Consider the following 24,582-nt stretch of genomic DNA (forward strand, 5'->3'; position numbering starts at 1 on the left):
CACTTCCTTGCTGGGAAGGAACTAGCCATCTACTTGAACTTCTCTGAGCCTCAGTTTTCTTGCCTGCCAAATGGGCATAAAATATCTTCTCTTATTTACGATTACATAAGGACTAGAGAGAACACTGCATCAAAAGTGCCTTCAACAATTGTGAGTTCTCTTTCCTCTTTCAGCCTTCATCCTGTCTCAGCTCACCTTCTTGATGAGCGTTACAGAAACAACTACTTGCTGAATATTTCTCCCTGGTGCGGCACTGAATTAGAAAAACCTGGAGTGACGGGAAGATGGAGGGTCCTCAGGGGCCTGGGTCTATTGTTCTGCTTCTGTCAATAATCCTGTGTCACCAAAGAGAAGTTCACCTCTCTGGGCTGATTCTGTGTATATGGAATGAGGAGGTTGAACTTGGTGACGCATCGCTCTCTCCTGGCTGTGACCTTCTGTCTATGCATGACACGGGTTTCCAAACACCCCCCTGCTCCACAGGTAGACGGCCCAGCTCTGTGACCTCATGTCGCACAGGGCCCCATTGTCACCAAGCATTGTTTTCCTCTGGACTTGGGGGCACCTCGAGGGCAGGTCTGAGCCTTGTTCTCAGCTGCCACCCCAATGCCTCGCACGTGGCAGTGGACACTCTGTCAATATCTGGGGAATATTGGAAGACGGGAGAGAAGGAGGAAGGGAAGCATGTGCCGGTCCCCCCAGAGCCGATAACCACACCATGACACCCCAGCGAGAGGCTTCCATCCCGAAGGGCAGCCGTGACTCGGAAGTCGCAAGGTCGCACGCCCGGTTCCGTCTCAGTCATCGACGGTGGTAAGCTGGGCGCTGTAAAGGTAGACTCGGAAACCTGGAGACCCCAAGTAGCTGGTCCAGGGATCATCAGTGGCTGACCACTGAAATCTAACAGGCAGAAAATGAGCGCGAGGGCCTTCCTTCCTTCCTGCTGGAGGCTCTGGTGGCTGCTTCAAAAGGGGCCAGTGGCTCTGGACCTGGCTGGATTCCACTCCAGAGGTGAATCATCACCGAGAACCCTGATGACATACTTCAGACCCCCCCACAGCCAAGCTCTGCTGGCTGCCACTGACCACGGTCCCTGTAAAGTGTCAGCTGCCACGGGAGGAAGAAAATCAGCAAGAGGCCAAAGATGAAAGTTCCTGTGAGCATCAGCTGGCGCCCGCAGGGTGCTCTGTGGATACCCCCCTGGAGGGAATCGTTGCCACCAGGGATGTCTTCAGACACCTGCTCTCAAAGGTAAGGCCCAATGGGAGGCCAAAGTCACGTCGGGAGAAAGCTCCACAATGGGCAAGAACACGCAGTTCTTCCAGAAGCTTCATCTTTAGATGTTTTCGTTTCAGTCCAAAATCCTTGAAAAAATCGAGAAGCCAGTGAATCGCAATATTCCCAGTGCAGAAAGAGTCTGGGGGAGATGAAGGCGTGGTCAACCTCGAGCAGAGAACTGAGGAGACCAAGGAGCTCAAAGTCGCCATTATGCGTCCAGCCAGCGTTGTCGCTGTCCAGTGAGAGGGGCTTTGGCCAGTGGCCATTGTCACACCCTTGGCACAGACTCTGCTTCCATCAGAGGAAAATTCCCAAGAATCTCAGCCTAAGCCCTTTCTTATGGTGACCTCAATCCCTGCGTCTGACTCCCGCCCACCAGAGCCGTCTTCAGATGAGAAACTAGCCTCTCATGCACCTCTGTGGCACTCACAGAACCATGGGGGTCGCCCGACAGCAGGGCCTGGTCCTGTGAGACCACCTCGTGGAAAGCAAGGACCATGGGCTGGTGGTCAGCTTGCTGGTCTCTTCTGAATCTGTGTCCCTGAGGCTGCTCCACTCTGGGCTCAAGAAACTGGATTCCAGAGCCTCTGTTTTGGTGAATTTTCAAGGTGACACCTGCTTCGCCCCCTTTCCTGCCTTTCATTGGTTACTTTATTCTTTTCATAGTAGTGAGCACCTACTATGTGCAGGTTCTGAACAAGGCCTCGGAGAAGCACCCAGGTGTGTGTGCTGCCTGGAGGAGAATCAGACTATCATCACGAGGGACAAGAGGGATGTGGGAGGTGCCCCAGTAGAAGGCTGGGGAAGCCACTGTGGGTGGGCAGGGAGGCAGGGGGTTCGGTTCTGCAGGGGCAGGAAGAGGGCCAGGAGAACCTGCATGAGCGGGGGACTCCAGCCGAGTCCTCAAGGATGAACGTGATTCCTGGCAGATGAGGTGCAGGTTGGGACACGTGACAGGTGAGAGATGGGGTAGGGCAGCCTGGGTTCAGACAGAGGAGGGAGGACAGGGCCCACTCCCGGCTAACCGCAGGGGTAGCGGCCACAGGGTGTTATGCATCAACGGCGCCGCCTCCAGCTGCGGTCGGTAACGCCTCTGTGAGAGCCAGACCCCAGAGGACCTTGCCCGTCTTTGGAGTGTTAAGACTTTGTTCAGAAGGCCATGGAGAACGAGGGCATCATTTTAAGCAAAGGACGACATGATTTCAGAATTACATTTAAAAAGATTTATAGGCACGGCAGTGCAGAAGCTGAATTTGATAGGGAAAGACTGCAGGCGGGCAGGGCGACCAATGACGTGACTACTGACAGTGTCAGGAGTGGACAGGGACCTGGCCCAGGGGAGAATCAGTAAAAACAGAGAGAGGGGTGGTTAGGAGAGGTGCACGCCGGATCTATGGGACTCGGGAACGATGGTGTCATAGGAGGGATGGGTCACCCTGGAAGGGAACGAGGGGAGAAGACAGGGGTTGTGGACGACTGGCGTCTGAGGAAGCCACGGGACCTGCAGGTGGGAGGGTCCAGGAGGACGGGAGATCGGGGGGCAGGGGCTGCCTCTTCGATGCCCCTTCCTGTGCACACGGCACAGGGGTAGGTAGAGGCCTGGGGAGTCCATGAGATGAATCAGGCAAGTATGGAGGCTCAAGGGAAAGTACAGAGAGCCAGGGTCAGAGGATCCCCAACATTTAACATCAGGAATCGCCTGGAGAACCCGCCAAGAAGATCGAGAAGGTACAGTTGGAGAGGTAAACCCAGAGAGCGAGGAGTGTCAGCCACCAAGTTTAAGGATGTGACCAAAGGTGTCAGATGCTCTGCAGATCATCCCCACAGCACAGAACAAGACGGTTTCAGTTCCAGCAGGTTCTGCTGAAAGCAGGTCAGGTGCCTTTGCAGAAATGAGATCTCCAGCCCAGTCTGACAGGAGCCGACTGCACGCTCGCCGTCCTACCCAAGCCCCAGGATTACCCGGCGGAGACCAAGACCATCACGCTCCTCTGCGTGAAGCTGAGCATGCAACCTTCAAAGGAACCACAAAGGAGCTACTCATTTTTAAAGGAAAAACACATGAACTCCACGGGCATAAGGAACACATTAAAAAGGGGTTGAGCCGGAGACGTTCTTGTCCTTCCACTTCAAATTTTTTTTTAAAAAAAATTATTTTTTTTTCTTCCACTTCTTATTATCCTTTACAGAAATGATCCGCTGCCTGAGCACATGATCACTAAAAAAGAAAAGGAAAGGAAAGAAAAATAAAAAAGGAAGAGCTGGGATATTTAACCACACTTCCCATTTTCCACCGTCCAGACAACATAAGACACAAAATGTCTCTCTCACACACATGTGTTTTCTGGCTTAAAATTCCTGGGAGCAGCTCCCTGTGGAAAGAAATATGAAAACCCCAGCATGCACGTGAAAGCAGCCAGAGACTCGTGGAGGGGTCTTCACTTCCCTGGCGGGGCTCGGGGAGAGCCGGGGCAAGAGACACCCTGTAATTTTACTGCCAGGAAATTGGCTCCAGATGGAAGCAAGGGAAGGTGTTGACCCCCTACTGGTGCCAGTCACAGAGAGATCCCCAAGTACCGACCATCCTAGGTTCACAATTTCCCAGAGCTGGGCCGCAGCCCCACCGAGGGTCTGGCCAGGGCTCAGGGGGAGGGTGGACCAGGCTGGCTGTTGCTTGGGAAAGGCTATTTTGAATATAATGACTTTCACATGGGCTGTGGGTTGGGGAAGGCACTGTGGCTAGGGTCTGAAGGGGAAAGGGAGGGAGCCAAGGGGTGCTTCCCGAGGAGGCAACTGAAATGGCCCATGTCTTGTCACCACCTTCTCCAGGTCAGACTCCAGAGCCCAGCTCTGTTCTGGAAGAGTGGACTGTGGCATCCTCTGCGGTGTTCCCAGACCACCCCCGCGGACCCCAAACCAGTGATTCACAAGTAGGTGGCTTCCCAAGAAAGCGCTTACCCCTTGGATGGACATGTGGCCAGCACAGGGGTGGAGGAGCTCGGCAGCTGCAGACCCTGACGGGGTGTCGACCGGGAGCTCTGTGACCACTGCAGACGGGAGGGGTCAGATTAACCCACTCGGAGGCACCCGCACCCACACACTACCTGGAATGCTGCCTGTCTTCTCAGGGAGGCTGCAGGCAGAGACTGGGTGTTCTCTGGCTTATAGTGCCCCCTAGCACTGGCCAGAGGGATAAGGCTCAGGGAGCCCTGGGGAGCTTCCACCTGCCTGTCTATCAGCTGCAGTACTGGACCTATTCCCTGTAAACACTTTGTTACAAACAATCGATCTCTGTCCTCAAGGGGCCTACAGTCCAGGAAGGGAAACAGACAGGTGAGAAATCATATTAGAGTCAGCCAAGTAAAAGATGGTACCATGAGGACACAGGGGAGGTCGTCGAAGGGGGCTTTTGGAGGAGTGACGTCTAAGCTAAGATCTGAAGGATGTGCAAGAGTCCTGTGAGCTTTGGAGTACAAAAGGACTTGTTTCTGACATTTTAATACTTAGAGTCCAAGAGGCAGACAAACAGTTGAACAACTCCTATAGGCTCCATTAACCACGAGAGCCGCGGTCTCTCATCTGCCTTTTCTATCACTCTCTCCACTGAGATTCTTTGGTTTCAGCCTTGAGTCTGGAGGAGAGAGTGGGATGGGAGCCCGTCAGTGCTGATTGAGGGACAGTTGGATGTCCTTCAGTCTCAGGTACATTTGCTTTGGGTCGAACTTGCTTAAATGCAAAATCTGTCTTTTCTTCAGAAACATTCGCCAAGACCTTGAGAATTCCCCATGGGAGAGAAGCCTTTTTGAGCCAAGGGTCATCTTGGAGACCATTAACTTACACTTTTGGTTGGATAAACATGGAAACTGAGGCCCAGACAGGTACCAGGCCTTGTCCAATGGGCAGGTACATGACTATTCAACAGCAGAGTTCACAACAGATCTCAGGTCTTGATTTCTTTTTCACCCTCATCTCCTTTTGTCCCCCAGGAAAGTGTTCATGCATCTCTTCTCAGAGATTCCTCGGAACGTTTTCACAAGGCATTATATAGTAATTTAGAAAAGGAAAAGGCATATGCCCCAGAGATAAACCCCTTAATATGCTTGCATTGAACGGCTCACAGGGTTCTTTCACTAGGAGAGTCTACTATTATAATAGAGAACTGTTTAAGAAGTGTGGGGAGAAGTTCTCCATGAACTAGGCACTCTTCAAAGAGACTTTGAAACAGATTTGCCTACAGGTCAGAAAAGCAAATCCAGGATCTGAGTATGACTGGCGTTTTCCAGGTCAGAGTGCAAGCATTAGGTCACATGCTCTAGGTAGGAGGATCGAGCCCCATGCATGTGGTGGAGAGAGCCAGATAAGGAAGCGGTGCCTGCAACACACTCTTGGTTCTGCCAATAGCTGACTGTGAGTCTCTGGGCAAGCTCCTTCACCTGTCTGAACCTTAGTTACTTTTCTTATGTATAAAGTGAGGAGGGGTATTCTCTGCGGTTCTTTTCATGTCCAAGAAAACACCTCCTATAGAATCCAAAATCCTGAAATTTGACAGATAAGGGGTGTACAGCCTCGCAAGTTTGAGGACAGGCCAGGTGGATATTAAAACTTCTTCAGTTCATCCCAGATTTATAAATCTATCATTTTTCTTAGCTGTCAAAAGAAATCGGGAGACCTGGTGTCTCCACTCTTACCATTAGTTCCAGGTTCACTCCATCTGGTTTGTGCAGTGGACTTGAAAAAGCGATTCCTACATATTATTAAACCCAGGGACACCATGACACCCCACTGGCTGGTGGCCATGCCTGCCTGATGGGGGGGCCTACCAGGATTCAGAGTTTGCTCTTTCTCAGGGTGAGGACCGAGCTGACTTCCCAGGGGTGGGAAGAAAGAACCACCTCAGCTTAGGTAGATGGTGGCATCTCCCAATTGAAAAGCTCTTAAAGTCTCTGAACTCCAAAAAGGCCATTTGGGCTAGATTAGGAAAGAAAGTGACCAGTAAAAACCCCAAAGGCAATCTTGTTACTTTCAGCTGGAGAAATAATCAGATCATGTTTGCACTTTCGAAATTATGAAGCTGCCAGAATCCCAGGTTTCAGATGGTTTCTATGAGGAGTCTATTGCATGGTGTTGGGCAGAAGTTATCTCCCTGATACTCATGTCCTGGGCCAGGCTTTCCCTTGGAGAAAATGTTGGCACTTTAAACATAACTGAAGGTGAAAAGAAAGGGAAGAGAGGACCTCTATCATGTAAGATGCTTATCCAAAGTGGATTTGGTCCGGAAAGTCTTATAAAACCTTCCACATGATGGGCACCATGAGAGTTTAAGCGAATCTCTTTAAATCCCACTAAATATGTCCTCATTCAACCTGGTTCCTCAGAGTGGCCCCAGGGTGCCCGTTGCTCAGGACTCAGATGGCTGCTGGTCACACACTCAAGTCTCCTGAGACCTTATTTTGTTCTCAGAGGGCTGAAAAAAATCATATGCGGAAATGCCTCAGTCCTCTAAGTATTTCTAGTGTGGTGGGGGAAATAATTCAACAATACCCCTCTGAGACAAGGAACCTAGTGCTTTGCTGGAAAGGGCCCTGTGGGTAGGCTGTAGTTAAGAGTTAAGAAGGGAAGTCTTAAAAACTGGCTGGGGGAACAAGAAAGAAAGATGTGGAAACCGTTTCCCTGCCCTCTGGCCAAAATGTTTGAAGGTAGAAAAGGGAGTTTACAAAAATGTTCTTGGAAATACCATCTCCCACAGAAATTTCCTCTTCCGCCACTCAGACATCCTTTCGTTGAGGGGCAAACCAAAGGGTTTCTCTTAAAGAGAAACTTGCAGTTCTCCCAGACTTTATTACTTCCAAACTTGCGGCATTTCTAGAGCCCCAATGGACAACTCTTCTAAACAGGACGAAGAGGGAGAGAGACGAATGCAGGGGAAGGTGGAAAGCCCCAGATGCAAAAGGGCATTGGCACAGCTAGATCCAACTTCCCCAGGTGGAGGGCATAAATGTCTTAAGATAAGGACCGTCAGTGGAAAAGGGTGAGCTGAGCTCCTGGCTGGCTCCAAGTCATCCCACCTTTGTGGGCTGGTGTCTGTGCCCAGAAAGTGCAAATGATGCTGTGCTTGCTTTCCTGTGTGCGAGGACTATTGTGAGATATACTGGGGTGACTATAGAACCCCTTTAAAAAATACACAGCAGAATCAAGAAGTAAGTTAATAAGAAGAGTTCCAATTATATTTTTTATTTGCAAGTACACAGTACAGCTTGTCATCTCGGATCCTGGATAATCCTCCAGGATCTGGTTTACTCCAGTTTTGGGTGTTTCGCCTTCTTTACTGAAGGGTGGAGACCAGTCTGCCACTTCCTCCTGCCCTTTCTCCTTTCTGCTCCTCAAACCCGCTCAGGGCTTTTGCTCTTGCTGTTCTCCCTGCCTGGTGGCCTCTCCTGCTAGCTGCCACAGGCCTGATCCTTCCAGTTCACTTCTCAGCCAGGCTGGCTCCAGAGTCTTTCTTTTACTCTCCCATGGAATGCAGCACCTTTCCAGTCACTTCTAACACACGACACTGCTTTGGTTTCTTCAAAGGCACTAAAGAGTCATAGAAAATGACCCTATGGGCACTCATGGACTTCCACGACTGCCCGGGCTTTTGCCTTTCTGACTCCGGCATCCGGAACAGTGTTTGTTGAATGAATTTACAACTCCATTTGCTGCGAGGGAGCTCAGATAAACAAGTAATCTATCACAGCCAGCTCCCGATGGCAGAGAACTTCCTCATCTCCAGGAAAGTGAGAGAGACGGGGGGGGGGGGGGGGGGGGGGGGGAGGGTTAGGGGAAAAGGGACAGAGGGAGCGAGAAAGACAGACACACAGAGAGACGATGTCATCTGTCCGGGTCTTTCTCCTCCGTCCCTGCTCTTTCCAGAGAAGGTGGAGAGGAAGCATTTCTTCCTAGACTTTCCACCAGGTCCGGTCAAGGTCTCCAGGGCGGAGGCCACCTCTGCTCCGCCAAAGGGGTCGTACTGGGGTGGGTGGGTGGTAGTTGGCTCTAGTTTGGGTCGGAGGCACTCCGAGGGAGGCGTGGGCGTGGGGAGAGGGTGTAGTTAGAGGGGGCACGGGGGCGCCATTCGGGGGCCAGGCGGCCGGGCGCGGGTCCCGGGCGCGCCCCAGCCCACCCACTCGCGTGCCCAAGGCCGCATTATTCCCTATAAGGATCTGAACGGTCCGGGGCGGCCCCGCCCCGCCGCCCCGCGCCCCCGGCCCCGCCCCCTTTTTGGAGGGCCGATGAGGTAATGCGGCGCTGCCATTGGTCGGAGGGGGCGGGCCCGAGCGCCCGCGGCGAGGGGGGGTCCCGGCGGCCGCGCTATATCTCTCAGCAGCCCCGGCGGCGGCGGCGCGAGCAGCGGGCGTGCAAGGTCCTCCTCCTGCTCCGGCTCCGGCTGCGGCTCGGCTCCTTCGCCCAAGACCTCCCGCTGGCCAGCAGAGTCAAGCGCCTCGCCACACCCGGGCCTGTCCCGCTGGGCACTCCAAGGGCAGCGCAAAGTTGCCCCCCACGGCCGGGCGGGCGAGCTCGGGCCGCAGCAGCCCCGCCGGCGGCGCGCAAGGCAACTTTGGAGAGGCGAGCAGCAGTCCCAGCAGCGGACGGCAGCAGCGGCGATGACTCCCTGGCTTGGGCTTGTGGTGCTCCTGGGCAGCTGGAGCCTGGGGAAGTGGGGCGCCGAGGCGTGCACATGCTCGCCCAGCCACCCCCAGGACGCTTTCTGCAACTCCGACATCGGTAAGAGCTGGTGGGGTTCCCACCGAGCCCCACGCTGCAGCCGGAGACTCAGTTTCCTCGGGCGGGGCTCTGGCGTAGCAGAGAGGGGAGATGCCCAGCAGAGGAAGCCCCCGGTGGCCGGCCGAGTGAACCCCGGGCAGCCCTTGCTCTTTTCGGGCCAGAAAGATCCCTGCTCACTCTTTTTGACACATGGAAAATTTCTCCATTCACTCCTGAAGGAGGCAGAGCTGGGGGAGGAGGGTGGGAGAGGGTTCCTAAAACTTGCAATGCTAACTGAAGTGTCGCGATGTGAGGCTGAGTACTTTTTAAAAGAAGTTGCTAGCCATGTGCACGGAGAGTTGCAGGAGAAACTTGGAAGTTTTCTGAGTTTGCATCATCTGCGCCCTTGAAGTTCATTCTTTTCCTGGAGACCCAACCCAGGCTAAGGCTTTCCAAGCAAGTGCTAAGGGAGCTTCTTGCATTGCCAAGTTTGGGTGGATTTAAGGGGAAAAATGAGGAGAAAACAGGGATGGGCCCTCCCCTTGGAACTGTGTTTGAGAGTGCTGATAGCAAGCAGGAGCTGGCCGTAAGGGATCACTTATCACATACCCGTGAAAAGTCACAGGAAGCTTTTTTCCCCCTTGAGTGTGTGTGGGGAGGGGGTATGATGAGCAGTGGAAAATAAGTTTGTCACCCAAAGAACAAAGATGCCAAGGGTCCCATCGTGGCTGTGACATTTCTAAACTGGACTTTGTGTCTTGATGAGAGAGACAGGGACTGGGTCAGAAGCAGTTTTTATGGAGGGCCTTGAGAGTTGTCCTGCGAGAACTTGTTTGGGGCTGTTGGTCACACCGGTTTGGAGAGCCAGAGGTGGAGTGGCAGCTGGAAAACATCGCTTCCGTCCATCCTCCAGCTCATAAAGCATGCGGGCCAGCGTTCCTGCTCTGAGCGTGTGTGTGTGTGTGTGTGTGTGTGTGTATGCTGGGCGGTGGGTGGAACATGGTCTAGCCGCGCTCTGCTTGTGTCGATTCAGAGGTGAAGAATGGAGTGTGTGTGTTTTAAGTACAGTCATAAAGGGGAAGAGATTTTCCACTGAGTCTTGGGTGAGGGACTCCACAAGCGTGCTGCGGTGTAGCCTGGCGGGGGAGGCGGCTGAGTTGGGGAGGGGCGCCCCTGGTGGGCCAGGCCAGGTCTGGGAGAAGGCCGGGGTGGTGACCAGAAGGTTGGACCAGTTGGCAGCTGAGGCTGTTTGGGTGACCCCAGGGTAGAGGTTTCCCGGGACCCACAGGCAGGCACGCCCTTCCCTCTCCCTGGGGGACCCTGGCTGGCCCGGGGCTTTGTGGATTGTTTGGAAAGATTCTCTGGGCTGCCTTAGGCCTGGGAAGGTTTTCTCCCTCCTCCCTGAGTGCCCCCACTCCAATTCTACTTGGCCTGGTGACATTCTGCCTGATCTGCTGCCCAGTCCTGGGTTTGCTCAGCAGGGAGCACACTGGGCCCAGGAGCTAGCAGGTGGGATGGGTGTGCAGACCAAGTCCCTTTCTGCCTCAGAATGGGTGGGGTGTGCTCAGTTGGGTGTTTTGATGTGTGTAGGGCGTGGGGGACTTTGTCTCTTCCACTTGTCCTTTGCTTTGAGGTACCTACCCTGGAAGTTTACCAGAGAGAAGTGGAAACAGGAGCCAGTAGGTCCTGCTTCCAGTGGGGGCCCTCCTGGACCTGTCGACTGCTTAATTTTCCACTTGGGCTTCCCGCTGTGGGTCTGGGCTGATGCAGACAGTGTTTCTTGTCATTTCTCTGGATTTATTCAAGAAATAGCTCCTTCCTCCTCCTTTTTTAAACTTCCCAGAGAAAAGCTGAGTTACCAAGAAGTGCCCCCAAACCAGAACATTGAAGTAGCCGAAATAAAAAAGAAAGGAAAAATCTTTGATGCTCTGGCGCCGATCCAAGCGCGCGCTGCCTGGGTTTGGTGCACTGCACTAGAGGGGATGAGATAATGCTTTTAAAAATGGGAGGTGTGGGTGTGGGCTTGCTTGTTGACCTCCTGCTGCCTCCAGAGCACCCTGCCACTGTCCAGTAGGTGGCTCCCCACCCGCCCTGCTCACTGCCTTGCTGGGTGGAAGTTCTGAGTTCCGTCCCTGAAGGAAAGGAGGGTGGGAGCTGGCTCCTGCCTTGACCCCTGCAACCCCACTAATTGATGCCGCAGCCCACCGAGGCGCTCAAGTCAGCCTTCCACCGTCCTCTTCCAGAACCTTCTGGGTTGTTTTCTGTTCCTGGCTGGGTGCCATGTAGCCAGGGAAGGGCACGCATGCCTGGCTTGGCCCTCTCTACTGCCCCCGCCCCGGCCTTCCCTCGCCCGTCTCCGAATCCACAGGTGTCCCTTTTTCCTTTCTTCCCCAAGCCCAGGAGACTGGTGCAGCCTTCTGGGTGAGCAGGAGTTAAAAGGTGTTTCTATGGCAACTCCAGGCCCTGCACCCTATCGAAGTGTTTAGGAGAAGAATAAACTACATGCTGGCTTATAAAACACACTGTGGGGCAAAGAAAGGAACTTGGCACCAGCCAGGATGTCTGTGGCCCCCTCCCCACCAGTCACTGCCCCTGAAACTCTTGACAAAACCTTGACTCTGAAGAGGCCGGGAGGGGGCTGGGAATGGAGGCGGCGGCCTTGGCTGGGCAGATCCTGCTCTGGCAGCTCTGTCCAGCTCAGGAAGGGTGGGCAGTGCCAAGAGCTTTCTGAAAGTCGGAGTGTGTGTGTGTGTGTGTGTGTGTGTGTGTGTGGTTTCTGCAGAGGTGGGGGGGCAGCAGAAAGAGAATTTAGCTTCGGAAGCCCCCCCTTCTCTCTGCCCCTTCTGCAAGGAGCAGAGATGGACGGTCGCCCATCTGACTCTGAGCTGGTGGGAAATCGAGAGTGGGGCTCGGCTTGCCCGCTCTGGAGGATGGTCCTGCATGTCTGCGAACTCTTTTGACAGGCACGTTGCCAGCGGATTCCTTCAGAATCAGACCTGAGGTTGCAGTTTTAGCAAGGAAGCCATGTTGGAAGGACAGGTCCGTTGCCTCTCACTCTAATACTCGATTCTGCCTCGATGCTGGGCTTTGTGACAGAAGGATCAGACTTTGGAAAGGAGCCAGGCACTTGGTGGGAGTAGGGAAACCCAGACTATCAACATCTTGGGAATTATGGGAATAGGCTGCTATTGGTCCGGAGAAAGGAAGGACCCTTGTAGAGGCTCTCTTCCACCCACCTGGCAATCTTAAGAATATAGAATGTGCCCATTTTTCAGGTGGAAAATACTGAGGCCAAGAGGGGTTATGCTTGCCCAAGGCCACCCAGCTATTAAATGGTAAGGCTGAAATTCATTCTTAGGATGCCAATCTTCAAAAACTTCACCCGTCCTTGACCCTCGGTACTGCCAGGCAGGTAGGTGATAGCCCTGAAGATGGAGATGGAATGGACAGTGACATTTGAGGAATGCGTTCCTTCTGGATTTGGGGAGTTTTCCTAAAAAGTTTGAAGGCAGCCAAAAAGGCCAAAGGTTTTAATTCAACATCATCTTTAGGGAAGGAAAATTTCTTATACTTTTATGATAGAAAAACAACAGGGAAATTTCTAATGTTCTGTGGCTGTTAGAACTGGAAAAGACCCTTAAAACTATCAAGCCAAAGTCGAAGAGACTTGTTTGGTTGGTCTTTGAGATCTGGGAGGGTAAGGCTCATAGAGACAGGACATCCGGGACTTCAGAGATGCCCCCTGCATGGCAGGTCCAGCCAGGGCTCTACCGCCCAGCCCTGGGATGGAGCAGGAAAACCAGTGAGGAGGTCAGGAGACCAGGTCCGGCTGATGAAGGTACCTCTCTGACAGTTCTGTGTCCCTTTCCCAGTCCCTGGATAGATAAGGCTAGAAAGTGGTCACGGAAGTGGCTTGGAGGGAGAGAGTTTTGTTTGATTTGCAGAACAGCAGGAACCATTCAGCTCCACTGCTGAACGGCACATTCCAACAGGTTCATTAATTAAAAACAAAAACAACAACACAATTCTCCATTGCATTGGGCTTTTACCATTCCAGCCAGTGTGGACAAGGAGGCCCCTTCTTCTTTGTCATAGTCAACTCCTGGGTGGCCTTGGGAGGCAGTGTGGGGTGGTGGAAAGGCCACAGGGGTGGGCAGAGCTGGGCTCAGATCCTTCCTCTGGGGCTTGTTGGCTATGTGTGCTCAGGCATGTTGGACATCACTAAGCTTCTCATTGATAAAAGGCGCTCATAATTTGTACTGCCTCAGACATTTTTTAAAAATCTACACTTTCAAAGTTTCAAGGATTACATGAATGTGTCCAGGTATGTATGATCCATCCATCCTGCTGCATGCACCTGCCTCCCTCCCTGCCTACCTACAATCAGAGACAGGTAGTTCTTTTGGATCACTGCTTCTAATTCTAGTCTCTTTTCCAAATCTTTTCCTGCCCAGGTATGTCCTTCAAAAATCTATAGTAGCTTACTTGCCTTAGAAACATAAATAGTAGAACACTATAAATAATGGAATGCTACACATAGTATTTTGCTTATTTTCTTTCAACTATATGTATCCAATGTCTTTCTCAATTATTATACATATTGTTCTTTTTATGTTCAGCATGCATAGGGTTATAATTTTTAAAAACCTCATGAGCATGCGAACCAGGCACCATTCTGAATAATTAATATGCATCAATTCATTTAATTCTCTCAACAGCCCTATGAGGCAGGTATGCTGTTGTCATTTCCACTTTATGGTTGATGAAACTGTGACTTAGAAAAATGTGATGGCTTGTTCAAGGTTATACAGCTGTTAAGTAGCAGCCTGTATTTCAACATGTGTAGCCTGGCTCTAAGATGTGTCTAACTGCTGTACTCTATGCTACATTATACTATATTGTATCATGTATCACATTATATATAGTAACATATTACTATGTCATTTTAATAAGACAGCATCCCTATAGGTGTACCTTAATTTATTTAGTCAGTCCCCTATGGATGGATATCAGTGTTTTAAAGAGTTCTCATCTTTGTAAGGATGTTGGACCCAGTAGTCATGGGATAACCCTCTTGTTCATGTGAGCAAACATTTCTCGATGGAAAGTATGCATCGGAATTTTTGGACATAAGATATGTGCATTTCATGTGTCAGTAGTTCCTGCTGATTGCTCTCCAGAGTGACTGTGGACTTAGTTCTTTCCTGATGTACAACATCAAGGGCTGGAGGGATGATTACAGCCCTGTGCTTGAGAAACTTCCAGCGTTCTCTCAAATGGGAAAACAATTTAGAATTTTATTGACTTTCTGAGGTTTTGTCTCTTTTTGCCTACCCCTTTGTCTCTTTGAAAGGGATCAAAATTAGGGCCACTTAGATCAAGTTCGTGGGACCATTTTTATGGGGGAGAGAAGCGCTTACGTGCCAGGAAGGCCCTGGCCTTGACTGGGTGCCATCTTGGAGCAATTCCATTGGAAATGGTTTTAGTTTTTGCTTTCAAAATAAGCAGTGGGCCTTTTCTTTCATGAGGTTGTCTGACCTTGGGTTTTAAATGAACTAGGATTCTTAAGTCTGTGTGCAAACACACATGCACAAGGTTTTGCTTTTGGACTCAGAGATGCCCCCTGGTCGGGTGGGTGCCGGCAGCAAGTGGACCCATCCCTTTGTCCCCCTGCCCCTCTCGTTGATGCTCTGGGTGGTGCATGCTAGGAGAGCTGGGAGAGATATGAGGTTGATGGGCAGCTGAGACCAGGGCAGGGTTGGCCTCAGTCAAGAACGACTCTGGGGTCTTGTCATCGCGGGAGCTGGAAGGGCTGGTTTGACAGAACGCTCCACCGTCCTGATTAAGACTCTTCATGGACTCTTGGGATGAAGTGTCTGGAGGTGGCTCGATGGGCCAGTGTGGGCCCCCACCTGGATCTTTCTCGTTGTCTCATCGCAGGCTCCTCCCGCCCCAGCATTCCCGCTCTGGTCCATGCTGCGACCTTGGTTTTGTACACCCATGTTGGCTTCTCATTCTCCAGGTCTCGTTCGGTTCCATTTTCCTGTCCGCTCCCTTCTTTGGTGCACAATAGCCTAACCTTGCTCCAGTTTAAATCTACCTCAAAGCACCATCTCTAGTGAAAGTTCTCCGAGGCAGCATGGGACATTCCCAGGGGGCATCGTTCCTGGGCGAGGCGCACTGCTGGTCTGTGCACCGTGCAGAGGGATGCGTCTAACTCCTCTGAGAGGGAGGCACCTGCTTTGCCATCTGTGTCACCGGATAAGTCCAGTCCCACCTTCTGGTGGACATAGCAATCCAGCACCCTCCCAGAGAAAAAAGTGAAGGCGTCTAAATGCCACCCCAGCAGGAAACACCAAGGACAATCATTACTTTCCATGGAGGTCCACTTACAATGCTGCAGGCATCATATTTAACTCTGCCCTTGCCTGTCAATCATTCCGCAGGCTGGGGCTTGCCCATCCCAGCCACCTGAGGGACAGTCTGGAGCTAGAGAGGTAACACCCCTCGCCCAAGATCTCACCATTAAGAAACAGAGACAGTCAAGCTGGGTGCTGTGGTGTAATCCCCGCGGCTCGGGAGGCTGAGGCAGGAGGATGGTGAGTTCAAAGCCAACCTCAGCAACAGCAAGGCCCTAAGCAACTCAGTGAGACCCTGTCTCTAGATAAAATACAACATTGGGCTGAGGATGTGGCTCAGTGATTGAGTACCCCTGAGTTCAGTCCCTGGTACCAAAAAGAAGAAGGAAAGAGTCAAGCCAGAACCTACATTTGATTAGTCTATCTCCAGAGCCTGTGTTTTAAGTCACCTTTTCCTTGCTGTGACCTGAAGACCTGACAAGAATGACTCAAAGGAGTTAAAGTTTATTTTGGATCATGCTTTTAGAGGTTCACTCCATGGCCGGCCAACCCCACAGCTCTGGGCCTGAGGTGAGTCAGAACATCATGGTGGAAAGCTATGGTGGAGGGAAGCAGCTCAGGACATGGCGGACAGGAAGCTCACCAGGGACAAAATAGAAACCCAAGACACATCCCCAGTGACCTGCTTCTTTTAGCCACACCCTACCTGACTACAGTTACCCCTGAGTTAATCCATATCAGTGAATTAATCCAGGGATTAAGTTAAAGCTTATATCATCTGATTTTACTTCTGAACATTCTTGCCTTGTCTTTGTGGGAGGGGGAGACTCCTCATCTCTCCCTCATATCTCATGGCCATATTCTGATTCAGTCCCTCCTGTAGACCCATGGCAAGACCTCCATGGCCTCTGCTCTTTTGGCGACTCCTGCCTGGTCTTTGACCCCCCCACTGTTAACGTGTGAGTTTATTCCATCGCCAGCCTCTTCAGGGCCTGCTGCCCCTGCTGCCCCCATCCATTCTGGATCCTTAGAAAACCAGGCCTTGCACCTTATTTCCGATTCCTCACCCAGCGCCCTTCCCCCACATTGCTGGTTCCCAGTCTTCTCAACACCAAAGAGCATTTTCCAAAATTAACTCTCCCTTCAGTGCATTCTGTGTTTGGAGGAATTGTCCATCACAGTTTCGTGTGTGGAGTGTTGATTATTTTTCCATTAAAAACCGAGTTAAGGTGGAAAACCGCTGATAGTGGACAAGTCATTTTTTTCAGACATAATCTGTTAACATATTAATTAATTGCAGCCCAGGGCAAGGACGCTTGGTGTTTTCTGAAGCCTGGGAAACTTTCTCGTAGGTTACTGGTGACTGGTTTATGATTTGGACCCCTTCGGGAATCACTGCCCTGTGTCCCCTCTCCAGGATGATTCTTTACTTTCATGCCAGTTTACTGTCCTCCTGTGGGTAGGTCCCATGCACCCTTGCTGCCTCTGCATGTCACCCGGAGTGCTGCATGCAGGCCTGGCAGAGGAAGCAGGTAGCTGATGTCCTGGCTGATGTGGAGACCCTCCCAGAGGAGGCGACTTGAGTTAGGGTACATTTTCCCGTGTTCGTCTCTGACAGGCCCGAGTAGACGAAGCATTGATTCTAGCTAGAGGGACTCACTAAAGAGCACTTGACAGAGGCCAGGTGTTTCCCAGCTGTAGTGGGGACTAAGAGGTCTTTCTACTCAATTGCTAAAACGAGAAGTGTTGGGGCTGCCGAGGAGGCTGGGAGAACCTTTCTGGGCCTGTTTAGAAGCCACCTGCAGGGGTCTGGAATGGTGAGGGTCCGTGCTGCCCAGTGCTGCCCAGCACCCAGGTCTGATCTGGGTTCTGGTTGACCTTATCACTTAGCGTGGCATTCACAGCTCAGAGACTAGAGACTCCCAGGGCTCCCAGGCCTTGGCCACATGGCTTTCTGTGGAGGTGGACAAGGGACGGGAACCTATGTCATTTGGCCTCGGAGAGGCCAAGGTGAGTGAGGTTCAGCCAGTTGGAAAAATAGAGTCTTGGGAGCGGGTCCTAGGGTGCGGGGTGGAGGGGAGTCCTGAACAGAGCAAGCCTTTGGAACCAGAGTCCTTAATACTACAGGGCAGGTGTCCACTCCCGCCACCCAGGCACAGGACAGCCCAGCAGCCTGCAAGGGAGGGCGATTTCATTTGGAAATCTCAGGGCCCCTGAGGTCCCCTGTTGGGGATGGGGAGGCAAGCCTCTCAGCCAGCCAGGATCCGACTTCAGAAGATGTTGTTGTGGGACTGGAGGTGTTTGGCTAAAGTGTTGTGTGTCATCGGTTAGGAAGGGTTCCCAGAATTTATCATCATGAGGAGACACAGTCTCCTAGATTTGGAAACACACTGACTCTGTGACCTCAGCTCTGGCAAGCTCTTCGGCCTCTGTCAGCTCATCTGTAAGATGGAGGCATTGGTAGTTTGTTAGGGCGCGTTAGTGATTCTGTGAAGTAATTCACAGAAGGTGTTTAGCACAGAACCTGGGCCTGCTGAAGGCCCAGGGAGCATTAGTTTCTGGTAGTGTTGTTATACTCTGACAGAGACAATATTCTCATTTTTTTCATTTTTTAGCTGAGGAAAATGGGACTCTGAGGGGTGATGGATGTTTTCCAGGGTCACATGTAGAGAGCTGAGTTTCAAAATCACAGTTGTTTGATGCCCTCACCCCCTGTCCAATGTGCTGTGCTTTCTTACCCTGCCTCCTGCAGGACAGAGGACCCGTGACGTTCCTACCCAGTTTCACGACTCTCCACATCTGAGTCTCAAGTCCCCTGGATCTCGTTTGATGATCACAACAACCCAGTGAGCAGGCAGGACGGTGGGAGGGAGTCACTGGTCTCACTCAATGGTAGTCACCTCCAAGAACTGGTGTGGTGTGGTGGCTTAGCCACACAGCCGACCCACAGGATTGGAATTGGAACCCGTGTCTCGTGAGGCCAAGTTCAATACTCTTCAAGGGTCTGGTGCTGCCCTCCCTCTGTAGACTGCTGTAGCTCACTCGCCTCTGATAGGCAGGTAGGAGAGTCTGGGATAACCAAAGGGAAGGTCCTGCAGATGGGTCAGTGATACTAACCTTGGACCACACCCTGTCCCTGCCCAGTGCCCTATGCAGCTGTGTGTGTGTGTGTGTTGGGGGGCTGTAGGGGAGATGGCCTCTAGTCTGGAGACCTGAAGTCTACTTCAAGTCCATCCCCGACTCTGGAATCCACTTGGCGATGTCAGCCTCCCTGGGTTCACTCGTGTTTTGCCGAATGCTCATTTTGCCTCAAGTGTTTCTGGCTCTAGGCTCCCTTGGAAAGGGGCGGCTAGTCCAGCTGAACACTTGGCGCCTAAATCTGTCCGTGACACCCTTTGGGAGGTAACTTCATTAGAAATGTGTTCTGTTAAGATCAAAGCCAGGATCTCTGCGGTTGTAAAAGTGGATGAAGCTCTGACCGAACACTCTCTCTCATGAGCTGAGACACTTCATCGGATAATATATGCGGCCACCAAACTTCCTCTTGGAGCAGAGATGATTTACCAAAGAGAAAGCAACCTCACAGACCCAGTTGATGGCCAGAAATAAGAATCAAGGTCACTTCAGAGTCTGTCATTGGCTGCTGGAGGGCATGGCGAAAATGGAGACTCATTGACCCCGTGATGGAAGTCGATGGGCTGGGGATGGGCTTGAGCCCCCACACCCACCCAAACAAGGCTGCCGTGCCAGTCTGCCCGCGCCGTTCCGGCTCCAGAGCCTTTGGTTATTGGCTCTGTTACACGTTTCCTGTAACTGAGAAAACCTCTCGTATGGAAGACCAGCTCAGAGGAAGACCTTTAATCAAGACGCGCGTGGTCTTCTGGAACCCTCGCTCTCTGAAGGAGGAGGGGGTCTGGAAGAGCCAGGTCAAACCTGTGTCCCACTGAGCAATCAGAGCGCATGCCATCTGAGTGACAGGGCAGAACCCCCGTCCCAAGATTCCTCATGACAAAGCCATCAGAAGGACTGAGATTTGTGAGCATCCCAATACCCAGAAGGTTCTCTGGGATATAGTGCTGAGCAAATGGGTGCAGTGGAAGAAACCTATACCTGCAGTGGACAGGTGGATGTGGGCTCCAGTTCTTTCTTTGACTGATTCTCTTTTGGCCTGGATTTGCTCACTGTCATCCAGGCCAGGTCACAAACCCCAATGCCTATGGGGACTGGCCACAGAAGAGGGGTCTTTGCATATTAAACATATTGGAATATTATTCCTGTGTAGTGTGTGTGTGTGTGTGTGTGTGTGTGTGTGTGTGGTTAGTAAACATATGCTTCTGTAAATATATATTTATATAGTTTCCCAATATCTTGTTTTCCCACTTTGAGGTGATAAATGGGTATGAAAATTCTTTCTTTATTGCAAGATAAACAACAAAAACGGTGGGCATGTGTGGTGGTGCAGAGCACCTCACCTTTGGCCATGGGGTCAGGGAGGCAATAGAGAGTGGTAGTGATTGTGGTGAACTGGAGAATCCATCTGACCAACCCCAGTCTATAGGGATGTGGGTCCCCATATTGCCAGATTTCTAATCTCTTAGGATAAGCTAGAAATCCAAATGTTTTAGTGTGAAATCTTACAGTGTGTGTGTGTGTGTGTACACCAAACAGAGCATGTCCTTGGGCCAGATTCAGCCATAAGGGTCACCGGTTTTGTGACCTTGAGTCCAGCTGATTTGTGAATTTCCTTTGGGTTCTTGGCTCTCTGAGTACATGTGAACAAGGGCTTTTTTGAGCAAGTTGATGGGTCACAGAAGCACTGCTTAGGTGCTTGCTCTCGTCCTTTCTGCGCTCTCTGCGATGGTTCTGGGGTTAGACCGCCTGCTGCCTACCTCAGCCACGCTACCTGTCTTCCCTCTCTGTAACACGAGCAGGCAGCAGTACTTTGAACCGCTTGGGGTTGTGGGACAATTCATTGAGATGATGGAAAGGGGAGGCTGGGCCCATGCCTGGTTGGAGTGAGGGCTCGGTGTTATCATGGCTGGGTATTATCGACCCCCGCGGGCAGGGCCCAGGCTTGCTCTGCGGGTCCTTGACTGATGGTAGCAGGTGCGTAATGAAAGTCTCCTGAATGAGTGAGGGTGACTGAAGAAGGTGCACTCCAGCCTCTCTAGGGCAGTGTCCTTAGCTCTGTGTGTGTCAGAGAAGAAAATCAGCATTTGACATCTTGGGCACTGACCAGCTCAATGAGAAAAGAGCTGCTGCAAATGGCTAAGCCAGCATCTCGAATGGCGGCAGTTACTTGGGAAGATCCTCAAGGGCCACTGCCCACCCCTTTCTCGCAGAGAGGGCAAGAGACAGCTCTGCACAGGGGAGCGAGATCGAGCGCCTCAGGTGCTGGCAAGCATGCCCCTGCTGTGGGGTGTTTGGCAGCTGGATAGATTTTATTTATTCAGGTTCCTTGAAGCCAGAGGAGATTCTTGCAGACTCCTAAAACTTAATGCCCCACCTGGATTGTAAACATCTGGGTTTTATTTGGTTAAAAAAATGTTAACCCCAAATAGTTCAAATTCCTTCTGGCATCTCTCCGAGAGGTGTCTTAGCCACAGCTCACAAGCAGAGGGACAGAAAGGGAAAGAAAGCCCAGATCCGCACCTGCCGGGGGAGAGCGTATCGTAACAAATTCAGTTTTAAGTTTTCCCATGGTTGTATTATAATAAAAGAGAAAAAATGGGTGAAATTAATTTAAATATTGTACTTAACCTAATATATCCAAAGTATAAAACCATTTCACTATGTGATCAACTCAAAAGTTATTAGCAAGATTTTTACTTCTTTTTAGATTAAGTTTTATGCTCAGCAGATCTCAGTTGGGACTGGACTCATTTCAGTAGCCATGTGTGGCCGCCATATTGTTAGGACAGCTCAGGTCGAAATACTGTTTGGGAATGGAAGAAAGCTTTTCTCCCTCTTCTTGTTTTGTGAGCTGCACACAGGGACATGGGGAAGCTGGGAAGATATTTGGGCCTACCAAAGTTCGGAGGCTACTGACTCAGCTTTCCTGTGACTTCAGGCCACAAGGGAACCCACATGCTGTGACCTCGTAGGAGCCATCTGGCCCAGTTCTCTCACTTGACAAATGGGGACACTGAGGTCCAGAGAGATGGAGTTGGACTGGAGTATGGTCACCTTTGACAATTTTTGACATTTGTCGTGTCCTTTTTATAGGCCAAGGCCCTTTTAGCCGTAATCCCCTTAAATTCTCATTACTACCCAGTGAGGTGAACACTCTTATTTCCGTTTTGCTGATGAAGAAGCTAAGATAGGAGTGAAATGTGAAAGCAGCTGATGTTCGTGGACAGGCGTTCTGAGAACGTGCACGTACACGCAAGTGCTGTTGTCTACGTGAGCCTGCACTTCCGGTTCGGATCACCCTCCTTATCCCCCACTTCACAGGTGGGAATGCTGAGGCTGGAGAGTCTAGGTAACTTGTCTAATAAGCCACTAGTACCCGGGGCGCCAGGGTTTGCTCCTGGCCTCCCGACTCCACCCCTTGGTCTGTCCGCCGCACAAACGGAGCTGGTATCGGAGCTGCTGGTTCAGCTCCACGGTTCCTGACTGACGCGCTCTACTCCTGGGCCCACCTTCTTGATTCCCAGCATTTTCTGCCTAGGGAAAGAACCGGGAGGCACCAGGCTCCGTGACCGATGGAAGGGTCCAGGCAGGGCACATCTCCTTGCGGTTGGCTGATTCCCAGGCTGCCCTCGCCCAGGGAGGCCGAATTCCTGGCCAAGTTCAGCAGGCTGGGAAGAACACTTGTCCATTCTGCCTTCCCAGTTGGGCGAGGTTGGCGTATGAGGTTGGAAAGTGGTATGTGTCTAATTGCAGAGGGGGAGGCGGAGAAGATTAACACTCTGTAAATAGACATCGGAATAGCCTCACTGCCTGGAACTCGACGGTATTTCTGACCACCGGCCATCACACTTAGTAGGTGCTCAATAAATGAGGACGAGAGGAGGAATAAACAAATACTGAAAGTGGGCCATGGGAGCCAGGGAATCTCTGTGCTCTGCATAAGGAGCTCTTTGGATGGAGGTCATTGGAGTCTCTCTGCAGTGGACAGACCTCTGCTGCCTTTACTTCATGGCTTTGGTTGTCTTCGCTTTTTTAATTTTATTTTTTTGGTACTGGGGAGTGAACTCTGACTTAACCACTGAGCCACATCCCCAGCCCTTTTTTGTATTTTTTTTTCATTTAGAGACAGAGTCTCACCAAGTTGCTTAGGGCCTCACTAAGTTCCTGAGGCTGGCTTGAACTTGGATCCTCCTGCCTCAGCCTCCCAAGCCGCTGGGATGATAGGTGTGCACCACTATGCCCGCTGTCTTCCTTTTTTAATTTTCCAGGGGAACAGCCCACCTTTGGAGTGCCGGGGAGACAATTCCGTTTGCTCTTCCCTCGTTTCTGACTGTGGCCTCCTGTTCTATCAGGCTAGAAAGATGAGCATCCCCTCCTTTTGCCCGATCATGGAGGCTTGGTGTTCCCTGGAGTCTTTGCAGATTCCAGTTCCTTGGAACCTCGAGTTAGGTCAGACCTGGATCAGTCTCTAATTCGAAGCCTTCCTGAAGGCTGCCTCGTTGTCTTCCTCAGCACTTCTTGTAGGTCATCAGGTGAGCTCTGAGGACAGAAGCAGGCCAGGTTCCCTGGTGCTGTGGGAAGGCGTCGTCAGAGTTTCCCAGTCTCAAAAACCGTACTTTGGGAAAGCCACTTACGGTAGGCTCCCTCTGGAGGTGCACATGGCCCTTACATATAAAGGCTCTGATAAGTCCTGCTGCATGGTGGCCTGTTTGGCTTTGTTTAGTCCACTGTTTCCTACGCGTATCTGGTCAAGGAACTTATTTTCCCCACCTGTAAGCCCTGTGGGCGAGATGCTGCCCAGATGAGGATTCTGAAGACCCCCTTGGCCCGTTTGTCTACCACAAGGTTGCTGAGTAGGAAAGGAAGAAGGAAGAACTATCTGCTTTACACAGGGGAGTTGCTCATCTGAGGTCACCAAACCGAAATGGCCACAGCTGTGAGAATGAGTACTCAGTTGGGGTCGGAAGGAAAAGGGGGAAGGGAAGTGACCTTTATTTGCTAGATTTGAGGACTTGCTTTACGATATTACTTGATATTGATATTACTTTATAGTATTACTTGACTCAATGTGGGGCACACGTCACATTTTTAAATCCTACTGTGTTAGTTTTCTGTCACTGTGACAAAATACTTGAAATAATCAACTTAATAAAGGGAAAAGGTTTCTTTTGGTTCACAGTTTCTATGGTGACTTGGTCCTGTTGCTTTGGGCCTGTGTTGGTACCCTGCATCATGGTGGGAGTGTGTGAAGGGGGAGTCCTGTTCACCTGGTAACAGAGAGAGGACGAGAGAGAGAGAGGGAGAGAAACAGAGAGACCAGTGTCCCATAATCCCTTGAAGGGCACAATTGCAAGGACCTCCGACCTCCCTAGAGAACTCGCTCCCACTGCCTCTAGTAGTGTTCAGTTAAAGACCGTACTTTTTAACATGGGGTGAAGAACATTCCAGATCCAAACTATGGCACCTGGCATCTCGTTTGTACCATCGTGGGCTCAGGGGGAGGACGTGTGGTTGGCGCGGGGGTGGGGGAGACACGCATGAGTTGAGGGTCCAGAGCACAAGTGTGGTGGGGAGACGGTGCTGGGCGTCAGTGGAACACACAGACGTGCGGGTCCCTGGGCCGCCGGCCACGCCCTCCCCTCCCCGGGCCCTTCTGTGGGCATCTGGATCGTTGACGGACTGGCGCTCGTTGGGGGTTCTGAGCTCTTCACCCTACGAGGCTCAGGGGGTGCAGAGGTTCTCCAGAGACCACCTGCCATTGCTAGAACACTCGTCTCAGAGACCCCTGGTCCACACCTGTGCCCAGACCGACCTGTGACAACCAGAGCAGGAGACAGCTCACGTCATCCCGTCCGCCAGCCGGGGCTCGGGGTGTTCTGGTACGAGACGATTCCGTGACCATTTGGCCTCCGTCCACCCAGGACTCGAGGTGGCCATTGGGATTCCAGTGTGCTGGCCATGGCCCGGGGCACAGCAGGGCTGGACGCTCCACCGGGCCTCTGTGGTACAGGGGTATAGGGGAGGGCGCTGGGCCAGCGTGGTGTAGATCCAGGGGCCAGCGCCCCGAGGA

The 24,582-nt window shown here is 51.7% G+C and overlaps 2 protein-coding genes across 3 annotated transcripts in view; one reads left to right on the top strand and one right to left on the bottom strand.

The window, feature by feature from the left end:
• Positions 1–24,582, bottom strand: part of Syn3 (synapsin III) — a 429,043-nt gene that overhangs the window by 213,959 nt on the left and 190,502 nt on the right. The window lies entirely within an intron of this gene.
• Timp3 (TIMP metallopeptidase inhibitor 3) overlaps positions 8,642–24,582 on the top strand; it is a 53,114-nt gene continuing 37,173 nt past the window's right edge. Inside the window, exon 1 of the mRNA XM_047550763.1 lies at positions 8,642–9,042. Within this exon, the coding sequence (XP_047406719.1) occupies positions 8,922–9,042 (121 nt within the window). The 5' untranslated portion in view covers positions 8,642–8,921. The remainder of the gene's footprint in view (positions 9,043–24,582) is intronic.

This window comes from Sciurus carolinensis, chromosome 4 (genome assembly GCF_902686445.1).
Source record: "Sciurus carolinensis chromosome 4, mSciCar1.2, whole genome shotgun sequence".
Classification (NCBI taxonomy): Eukaryota; Metazoa; Chordata; class Mammalia; order Rodentia; family Sciuridae; genus Sciurus; species Sciurus carolinensis.